Raw genomic sequence first — 10,765 nt, 5'->3', positions numbered from 1 at the left:
ACATTCTTTTTCTTATACGGTATTTTAAATCACCTCCCTGCTGAGCTGGAATCAGCCATTTACTTGGGAGAGGAACTAATGAGTCTTTACACATTGGGGTCTATTGGCTGTAATAGTTACACAGATGAAACACATTCCGACAGCGGGACGGCCTTCACTCGGGTGAGGGGTGTGGCTGCCTTAGTGGCTGTGGCTGCGGAGCCCCTGACTTGGGTGTGCAGAGCGGAGCCCCAAATCTGCCCGAGTCTGCTCTCCATCTTCTCTTCCACGTGCCTCGGGTCAGTCCGCCCAGCGCGCTCTGAATCCCACGCCTGCAAGACCTCACTCCTCGCTTCTGACCGCTGATCACGGACACGTGGGCGGGCCCCATGGCTGTGTTATATGAAATATCCCTCCTCCCCTTCCCAGGTCCCTGTGTCATTTCCTAAAGTCAGTTCACACAGAGTTAAGTGAGTTCACAGTTACCCACTTGATTATTTAGCGTTGTTGCTGATGATACAGGGCTTCTAAACAGGCCACCCCATGCTGGCTCAACAAAGAAACTCTTGGGATCTGCAGGGCCATTTCCCTACAGCGGGACCAGCTGTGCCTCCCAGCATATGGGGTCGCGGGAACCCCCCTCACCAGGAGAGCCCCGAGCCTGCTTCTTGGGGTCACCTCCCAGCTTGTGGAGTCAGTTTCCATTCCGATTACAAAGGGAAAGTTCCCCTGAAAGTCCAGGAGGAGGCGCCAGTGTCCGGCTCTCATTTTTTCCATCTTTTATTGTTCTTTAAAAATAGAAACGTAAGAAACCTGCATGTCTGTTACAGGTCTGGTATTTAAAATGTTATTATATACCTTAAGAATATCTTTAAAGTTCAGCCCAGATCCAGGCAGCTCTTACAAGGGTGCGATTAAGATTTCAGTTCTATGTAAGCATTAGCACGTTGAATCCTTGTATGGAACCCTCCACAGAGTGTCCCCATCTTTCTTGAAGAAACAAGGGACTGAGATTAATGTGCCCAGGGTCGGCCAGCTTGAAGTGACGGGGGCCGCAGACCCGCGTGGGCACCAGACCCGCTGCTCCCACCTCAGGACCTGCTGCATCTCACCAGCTGGGAGGTTTCCGTCCTGGCTCAGAGTGGGTGGGTGCCCTGCCTTCCAGCTCAGTTTTAATTAGTACTGATCTTTCACTTCCTATGTGTACTCAAGTTCGTTTCCTCTAGAGATTTGCATCTGCTAACTCAATGGTCTTCATCTTAGTTTTCCTAAGTGACAATCTGTGCTGATTTCTGTCTGTGTCTCTCTCTCCCACACCTCCCTCTAAATTATTCAGGGTTCTCCAGATAAATGGAACTGACAGGTCCTGGTAAACAGGTTATGTAGATACATATGAGAGCAAGAGGAGATGTTATTATATGAACAGGCTCACAGGTTATGGAGGTTGAGAAGTTAACAATGAACTTTCAGAAAGATAAGCTGAAAAAACAATCTAGGAGTTCCCGTTGTGGCTCAGCAGAAACAAATCCGACTACCATCCATGAGGATGCAGGTTCGATCCCTGGCCTCCCTCAGTGGGTTAAGGATCTGGTGTGGCCCTGAGCTGTAGTGCAGGTCACAGATGCAGCTCAGATCCTGTGTGGCTGTGGCTGTGATGCAGGCTGGCAGCTGCAGCTTCAATTCGACCCCTAGCCTGGGAACTTCCATATGCTGCATGTGCGGCCCCAAAAAGCAGGAAAAAAAAGAGCAAAAAGAAATGGAAAAAAGAGGAAAAAAAACTCCATTTACAAATACATTAAAAGGAAACGAACATCTAGGAATAAATTTAAATAAGACACATACTTGGAAAATTGTAAGTCGCTGATGAAAGTAATGTCTTTAAATACAAATAAATAAAAATAAATACTATACTTATGGATTGGAAAATTAATATTGTTGAAATTATCATACTACACAAGGCAATCTACAGATTCAATGCAATCCCTATCAAAATGCCAATGGCATTAATGAATTCTAACATTCTAATGGAAATATAAAAGACCTCAAATGGCCAAAAAATACTGAAATAGACGAATAAAGTGTGGGAATTATACACCCTGATTTCAAATTATACTGCAAAGCTCCGGTAATCAAATCAGTATGGTGGGGCACAAAAAGAGACACATAGATCAATGGAACAGAATAGAGATTTCAGAAATCTCTTACATGGTCATGCTGACATGGTCATTTAATCTACGACAAAGGAGGCAAGACTATACAATTGGAAAATGACAGATTATTCCATACATGGCACTTGGGAAAACTGGACAGCTCCATGTGAAAGAGTCAAACTGGACTATTTTCTCGCATCACATACAAAAATAAACTAAAAGTGGATGAAAAGCTTAAATATAAAGCTTGAGTTCATAAAACTCATGGATGAAAACACAGGCAGTAAATGCCCTTGGACGTCTGTCTTTTTCTTTTCTTTTCTTTTCTTTTCTTTTTTTTTTTTTTTGTCTTTTTGCCATTTCTTGGGCCACTCCCGTGGCATATGGAGGTTCCCAGGCTAGGGGTCGAATCGGAGCTGTAGCTGCCAGCCTACACCACAGGCACAGCAATGCGGGATCCGAGCAGCATCTGCGACCCACACCACAGCTCACGGCAATGCCAGATCGTTAACCCACGGAGCAAGGGCAGGGATGGAACCTGCAACCTCATGGTTCCCAGTCGGATTCGTTAACCACTGTGCCACGATGGGAACTCCAAGGAATATCTTTCTAGATCCATCTCCTCAGGCGAGGAGTATAGAGGCAGAAGTAGACGAATGGGACTACATCAAACAAAAAAGCTTTTGCACAGTGAAGGGAACCACCAACACAATGGAAAGGCAACATCCTGAACCGGAGAAGATATTTGCATATCATATCAGATAAAGGAGGACTATCAAAAGTAGACAAATAATTCATACCCCTCAACATGAAAAAAACCCAACAGTCTGATTTAAAAAATGGGTAGAGGATCTGAACAGACACGTTCCCAAAGACGACACACCAGTTGCCACTAGAGACATGAAAAGAAGCTCAGCACCACTAATTGTTAGGGAAATGCAAATCAAAACCACAATCTCACCCCAGACCTGTCAGAATGTCTAGTATCTAAAAACAAATAACAAATGTTGTTGTAAAGAGAACAGAACCCTCATACCCTGTTGCTGGGGATGTAAATTGGTGCAGCCACCGTGGAAAACAGTATGGAGGTTCTCAAAACACTACAAGTAGAAATGCCTCATGATCCAGCAACTTCAATGCTGGGTATTAACCTGAAGACAGCCAACTTTTATTGATGTGTCATAGATAAAAGTGTAGTTTGCAGATGCACCTCTGATTCGACTCCTAGCCCGGAATTTCCATATGCCATAGGTGCAATCATAAAAAGAAAAAAAACTGATTTTTTTTTGTTATGTGGCATACCCGAAACTAACATGATATTGGGCATCAGCTATATTTCAGTAAGAAGAGAGTGAACCACAGCTAAAAATAATTTTCGCTATGAATATATCTGACAAAGGACGTGCACACATAATAAAAAAAAAGATAACATTTCCTGATGTTTAGAAAAAAGTCAACCCAACTTTTAAGTGAGAAAATGACTCAAACAGATATTTCACACAAATAAAATGAATACCCAGGTGACCAAAACCACATGAAAATGTTCTCCACTGCACTAGTCATCAGAGCCATGCCAACCCCTAACAGCATGGCTGCAATACAAACATGGGAAGCATGAAGCACTGGTGAGGAAGTGGAGCAACCAGCACACTCAGCTGCACTGAGTGCAGATGGATACAATCACTTTACAAAACGTTTGGGAGACCTATCAAAGGTGAGTAAACGCATGGCACAAACACAGCGATGCACTCCTAGGTTTATTCCAACAGAAACACCCGTGAACGCTCATCACCAGACATGCATTAGGATGGTCAAAGCTGGACCATCCATCATCACCTAAACGCGATGCTGTCCAAATGCCTGTCAGCACCAGGATGCGTAGACGCCCTGTGGTGGTTTACACAGTGGAATACTCCAGAGTGACCAGAGCCAAAGGTCTACATCTGCCCGCCTTATTACGGGCGGGTCTTACAAACCCGTGCTTGAGCAGAAGCCACCCACACACATAAAGAGACAGCAGAGAATATGCACATCGATGTGAAGAAATAGTCTCTGCAGAGAATGGACCTCAAATACATGCTGTTAGAAGTCACCATAGTCATGACCTTTGGAGAGAAGTTGCTGGAAAACAGGAGTGCTCACTTGGTGGAAATTCAGCTAGTTGTGCATTTGACACGTGCACTTTTATCTACGACACATCAATAAACGTCAGAACACACACACACACACACACACACACACACACACGGAGATACATCAAAGAAAAACTGCAGAAAGCCAAAGACAAAAATCTTAAAAGCACTGAGAAAGGACACATTATTTTCAAAGCAGCAACAAGAAGATACAGTTTAGCCGAAGTGATTACAGCCAGATTTCATGTACTGAAAAAGTTAACTGCCAACCTAGAACTGTAGAACAGAAGAAAATGGCCTTTGGATTTCCCAATGTGGTTCAGCAAGAGTGAACCTGACTAGTAACTGGGAGGAGGTGGGATCTATCCCTGGCCCTGTCAAGTGGGTCAGGGATGCGGTGTTGCCCTGAGCTGTGGGGTAGGTCGCAGACGTGGCTCGGATCTGGCGTTGCTGTGGTTGTGGTGTAGGCTGGCAGCGGCAGCTCCGATTCGACCCCTGGCCTGGGAACGTCCATATGCTGCGTGTGCAGCCCTAAAAAGTAAAGAAAAAAAAAAGAGAGAGAGGGAGAGAAAAGAAGAAGAGGAGGAGGAGGCGGAGCGGGGAGGAAGAAGAGGAAGAAGAGGAAGAAAATTGGAAGTGAAATAAAGGCAGGCCAGTCAATGAAGAACTGCATTCACCGACAAGAGAATGCTGCACTGCGTTAACCCAAACTTAATCTTCCTCACTCCATGCAGCCTCCAGCCCCAGGGCTGGACCACAACCACTCACACAAAACTCGGTTTCTGTTAGGAAGGGAAAACTGAGCAATGTTTGCTGTGTAGACACCATCAGTGTCTGCCCCGGCTGCCCCAGGAGAAGCAGCTCTCCCCTGGCCTCAGAGGCCCTGGGCACGGGCATCCATGAGGGGTCCTGTCCTACTGGGCTCCGCCTGCACAAACTTCCTCACCCCTGGGTCCTGCTCTTTATTTCAGCACCTGGCTGAGGGCCCCATCTGGCCCCAAGCCCAGGGCCAGGTCCCAAGGTCTATCTCCTGATCCATTCAGGATTTGCATGTGCTGATTGGAGCCTTCCTGGCTCCAATGTCCCTGGAGAAGATGGGAAGAGGGCCCCGTGAACACGTTCTGTGTTTCTTTTTAGGGCCGCCCCTGCAGCATAAGGAAGTTCCCAGACTAGGGGCTGAATCAGAACTGCAGCTGCTGGCCTAGGCCACAGCCACAGCCACACCAGAGCCAAGCCACATCTGCCACCAACATCACAGCTCACGGCAACACTGAATTCTCAGCCCACTGAGTGAAGCCAGGGATCGAACCCGCAACATCATGGATACTAGTTGGGATCTTAACCCACTGAGCCACAACAGGAACTGCAAGTAGGATCTTTTTAATGCTCTCCCTCCCTTGCTGGGACTTGAACATTAGATCAAATACTCGGAGGAGGACTGAGGACGTCCCACTTTTCACGTTAAGTATGCGGAAGTGGGGGATATGGGGGTGTAACACCTTCCCCAAGAACAGGTGGTGGGGTGTGGTCCTGGGACGGACAGTCCTGCCAGTTTGGGCACAAACCCACACTCTGCTTGTCCCAGAGGCGGAGAAAGAGGCTCCTCCCTCAGGGGGCTCACCTGGAGGGGAGCTCAGCCTCACCTGAGCATTGGAGCATCTGCTGGAAGTGCGGCCCTGCCTCTGTCTCCTGCGCGGGAAGCCGGGAGAGGAGGGCACAAGCTCTTCCCCTTTGTGTGAGGCGCTGAGTGTGGAAACCCCAAGTTGGGCCCCCGGGCAGCACATCCTCTTCTCTTGTGTCATCAGGCAGGCTCTGTCCTTCCCCCATAATCTCTCCAGGACGGGCACCGGCTGCAGGGGCTGGGCCATGGCCCCCCATCCCACCACCCTCCTGTGCTTCGGTGAGTCCTGGAATGGGGGGGCGGGTTCAGGGGCCAAGAGGCTGCACTCCCCGGCTCAGTCCTGACCCCAGCCCCTGAGGCTCAGGGACCCGAGGGGGGCACAGGGGTTCCCACCCAGGGCTGCCCCTCAGTCTGCCCACAGAAGGGTCAGTCCTAGAACCAGGTACCTGGGTGTGGAGTTGATTCAGACTGAGGACCCTGGGGTCTGGGTTTGTCTGGAGACCATTTCGGGGCAGAAAGGGGGCTTGTGCTCCGAGGCGATGTGGGGGAGGGGGCTGGAAGTTACAAGGATGACGCCCCCCGCAGGCTCCTCCAGCCCCCTTGGCCACAGCCCCGCGAGGAAAGGCGCAGTGGGCGTTTTTCTCACTAGAACTTGCCTTGCAGCGCTCTGTCTGGGCCAGACGATCCGCACGTGCCGAGGTGAGTCTTCTCCCTGACCCCCAAAGGCTGAGCCCGACGACAGCGTGTGCCCACCCTGGGGGCGGGGGGGCACCTGGCAGCTGACATAGTACCGGAATTGCCAGCAACCCCCAGGCCTAAGCCGCCCCGTCTCTCCCTCGCTGTCCACGCTGCTCTCAGGGCCCCGCAGAGACGGTTCAGATCCCGCAGGACCAGGCTGAGCCCGCGAGCCCAGATCTCCCTCTGCATCCCCTGCGCGGAGGGCGCGACCTCACCCAGGGCAGAACCCGACCGACCGGGAGTCCTCCCGGGTCCCGCTTCTCCAGCCCCCCACTCACAGCGCATCACCCGGTGCTGGGTTTTGCATGATAATTCTTAGGGTCGAATGACTGCGTTCAGCGGTTTCTGTTTTCAGGAAAATGTCCATTTTGCTGAGCGCCCTCTCACAGCTGACCTTGGATAGACTGAGCCGCGTGCGCCCCTCTTGGGTCCGGGTCTGCCCGTCCCCAGCCCCGCTGGCTCAGAGGTCTCCTCGCTTTTCTTTCTCTCTCGCGTGGCTCCTTCCCCCTCAGCTCCGGACCTGGACCCGGTGTTTGTGCCCTGCCTGCCCCACGTGCCCACCCCCAGCCTGGGTGATTCCTGCTGGACCTCAGCTCTCAGCTGGGGACCGGCGCCCTCCGACCTCCCCGGGGAGGCAGCTCTGCCTCCCGTCTGCCCCTGGGGTTCCCACACGCGCCCGAGGGCACAGGCCACAGTCTGGACACGGGGATTTGCACAATGATTCATCAACGTCCGTCCTCCCTCGAGACTTTCAGCCCCGCGAAGAAGGCAGGGATCGCGTGTGTGTCTCACGGTTGTGGAACCAGGGGTACACGGAAGTATCTGTAAAGGGGCAGAGGGGACCTAAGACGGGGTGGAAGGACACAAAGAGCCAGTGGAGGAGTGAGTGAGCCCTGCCAGCGCCCTGCCTCTAGGGGCGTCTTGCTGAAGGGGAGACCAGCTTCCCCTTTCAGGGCAGCAAGCCCTCTCCCCTGCCCCCAGCCTAGATGAGACAGACGGGGTTTCCAGAGCCTCCGTCCCCAGGAAATGGAAATGAGCAGAGATGAAGGTGGAAATACACAGAAACCCAGGGAGGACTGCTTCATGGAGGACTCGCCCTGGACAATGGGACCCTCCCCTGCTGGGCTCTGGGCCCCAGCTCCCCCTCAGCCCTCACCTCCACTGCAGCTCTGCACGTGCACCCCTCACCCCATACAATCCCAGGGGGACTCGCAGCTGCCTTCAGACCAGCCCGGAGCAGTCCTGCCCACACACACTCCTGCTCTCCTTGTCCCCAGAGTGACGGGGTCATTCCCAGCCTGGGCCTCCCTCCCAGCCCCTGCTGTCCCCCCAGAGTGGCCTGGGCAGTGGGGGAGCTGCCCCTGAAACAGACATGCCCTGGGGGCCGCAGCCTGCTCTGACCCCCTGTGTTGCAAGGAGCAAGCTGGAACCAAGTCTCGGGTCCTTAAGTCAAGTGGGAACATAGCTGCAGTGAAGGGAACTGACTCGGTGGAATGGGTGTGAGGGGGTTTGGGGAGGATGGTGGAAACGCTTTAAAATTGGATTGTGGTGAAGGCTGCACAACTTGGTGAGTTTCTTAAAAAAAAAAAAAGAAAAGAAAATTGAATGGAGCCAGTAAAAGGAGTGACTTGTGTTGTGTGTTGAATTCTTCATAACGGAGCCTGAGATTCTGCTCTCCCCCTCCTAGGGGCCCTGCCCAGACCCTCCATCACAGCTGAGCCAGGCCCTGTGGTCCCCTGGGGACAGCCTGTGACCATCGTGTGCCAGGGCCCTGCTGGGGCTGAGACATTCCACCTGCAGTACAAGGAGAATACGCATAAGTACAAGGATGAGAGTAACACGATTCAAATTAGTCCACACCAGACAGCGGCCAGGTTCCCCATCGCTGCTGTGAGTGAAGACACTGCCCGGTGTAATCGGTGCTTCTATTATCAACGTGGCATTTGGTCTGAGCCCAGTGAGGCCCTGGAGCTGGTGTTGACAGATGAGGACGTCTCTGCTCTGCCCTCAGGGTGGCCCCAGGCTGCTGTCCCCAGCTGTGTCCTCTGCCCACGGGCCCGCAAGCCCCCTGGTCCCCGGTTCCCCCCCCCCCCCACACTCCTCTGCCTTCATATCTGGCTCAGTCCCTGGACCCTGGTCCCATCCAGGCTCCACGAAGTCCTGGACACTCAGCCCCAGCATCTCAGTGGACACCGAGCCGGACCCCTGGGCTGTGGGGAGTGGGCTTCCAGAGACGGGGAAGGATGGAGCCCTTTCAAGGGACCCTGTGCCTTTTCCTTCAGGATGGTGGTAAACTGCCTTCACTGGGCAAAGTCTGTGGGGCCCCCAGGCTATGTGTTCCCTGAGGGGTGGTCCACCCCCCCTTGGGCAAATCCCATGGTCAGGCGGCCCCTGATCATGGCTGGATGGTGCTTTGGGGGACCTTTGGGGTGAGGCTGTCCCTGCCCCTGTGTGTGCTAAGCCCCCAGGATTCCTGGAGTCAGGGTCCATCGGGGACAACCTGAACCCTCCGGGAAGGAGAGAGGGAGGCTTTCTTCCTTTAAAGCCCAGTGTCTTCTCTCCCATTTCCCCTTATCCTCGTGTGACCTCAGGGTCAGGTGTACAGGGTCCTGGAACAGCCCCAAGGTACACACCTGTGGGTACCCTGTGACTCCCAGTGACCTGGGGGAACTGTGGGTGCACAGTGACCCATCTGGGAGAGGTCAGCCCTCAGGATCCCAGATGTGGGGAGGAGCAGAGACCCCCAAGAGAGGGCAAGCTGAATCATCCTTCTTCTCTTAGGGATGGAGATAGGGTTCATCCTCATCTCATCCCTTCCCTGGTCCTTCCCCAAGATGCTCAGGTGCTGGCAGGTGAAGCAGGGAGTGGAGGAAAGGGGGATGCACAGAAGTGAGCCAGGAGGTAAAGGCGCTGGGAGGAGGGGGGAGCAGAGCAGCTCCACCCTCTGTCCTGGCTCAGGGGCCCTAGATCTCCCAGCCCCTCACCCCAGAGCCAGGTCAGCAAGCTCAGGGCTGGGAGCACGTGAGGGACAGTGGTCCAGCCAGAGGTCCCAGTGTCTGTCCCCTGCCCTGAGGGGACAGGGTTCTGACCCTCACAAAGGGCAGGATGGACACACAGTGGCAGTGAAATACCCTGGTATCCCCCTACAGCAGAAGCCCTTTGACTCCTGAGGGGTTTGAGAACCAGGAGGGGGAAACCCACCCTAGTCCCTGAGCCTGCGTTTGATCAAAGGCAGGTCTGAACTTTCCAGCCTTGTCCTGCCCTCAGGTCCTCTGGTTGTGGGGCTGGGGTGGGAGGGCAGGGTGGGGGAGCCGAGGACACAAACCCACCCAGTGGTCTTGGGTATGGAGAAGGGGTGGAAGGGGTCCAGCAGAGGGAGGAGCTTGGGAGGGCTTGGGATGCTGAGGTCTGCCTGAGAAGGGGGAGGCTGCCCCAGACATGCGTACGCTGTCCTTGACCCCTAGGAGCCCCTGATGAAATCAGTCTCCGACCCACAGACTCCAGCACCTGGACAGGTAAGTCACCTGGGGCTGTGCCCTGCAAAGGGCTGGCTGGGGACAAGTCCTCGGACCACATGGGATGGGCTCCTGTCACAGTGGTCCTGGCTAGGGCTAAGTCTTGTCCGCCTGTCGGTGACCCCTCCCCCTCGCCTTCCTCTCTAGCCACCACCTCCCAGGATTACATGATGGGGAACAGTGTCTGCCTGGGTGTGGCCGGTGTGGTCCTGCTGATCCTGGTGGTGATTCTGGCAGAAGCTGGGCACAGCTGGTGCGGCTCCCAACATGGACCCCAGGGATGGAGACACGAGGGTGCCCAGCAGAGGGACTGGACCCCAGGGCCCCAGGAAGGATGTTCCCTGGGATCCTGAGGCTCCTGATGGAACCTGAGGAGACACAGCACCCTCCACAGTGAACCTTGGGGGGACACTGTCCTCAGAAGGGCATGGGGGAAGGGTGATGCATCCTGGATTTCCTGGGTTTATACTCACAGCCCCTCACGTACTCCCTCTGGTCTCCCTTCTCCTCTGGTTCTAAGACAGGACCCCTCTGGTTCTAAGACAGCCTCTGCCTCCGTCTTCCCTTTCCTCCTCCTTCTGCTTCATTTCAGAAGCTCCACGCGGCTGAGCTCAAGCCATCTCCTCGGTG

General features: G+C 53.5%; 1 protein-coding gene across 1 annotated transcript; it reads left to right on the top strand.

Moving 5' to 3' along the window:
- The first annotated feature begins 5,343 nt into the window (after window positions 1–5,343).
- LOC102160148 (leukocyte immunoglobulin-like receptor subfamily A member 5) lies at window positions 5,344–10,488 on the top strand. The gene is made up of 6 exons (XM_084965683.1): window positions 5,344–5,630; window positions 6,067–6,161; window positions 6,546–6,581; window positions 8,308–8,742; window positions 10,085–10,135; window positions 10,283–10,488. The coding sequence occupies exons 1-6, from the start codon at window positions 5,581–5,583 to the stop codon at window positions 10,486–10,488; spliced, it is 873 nt and encodes a 290-aa protein (XP_084821809.1). The 5' UTR covers window positions 5,344–5,580.
- Window positions 10,489–10,765: the final 277 nt, after the last annotated feature.

Source organism: Sus scrofa, chromosome 6, assembly GCF_054392235.1.
Source record: "Sus scrofa isolate SSC_HxYL_T2T_F1_AM1 chromosome 6, Sscrofa_HxYL_maternal_Yorkshire_Landrace_v2.0, whole genome shotgun sequence".
In the NCBI taxonomy this organism is placed as follows: domain Eukaryota; kingdom Metazoa; phylum Chordata; class Mammalia; order Artiodactyla; family Suidae; genus Sus; species Sus scrofa.
This window is presented reverse-complemented; position numbering and strand designations above follow the sequence as displayed.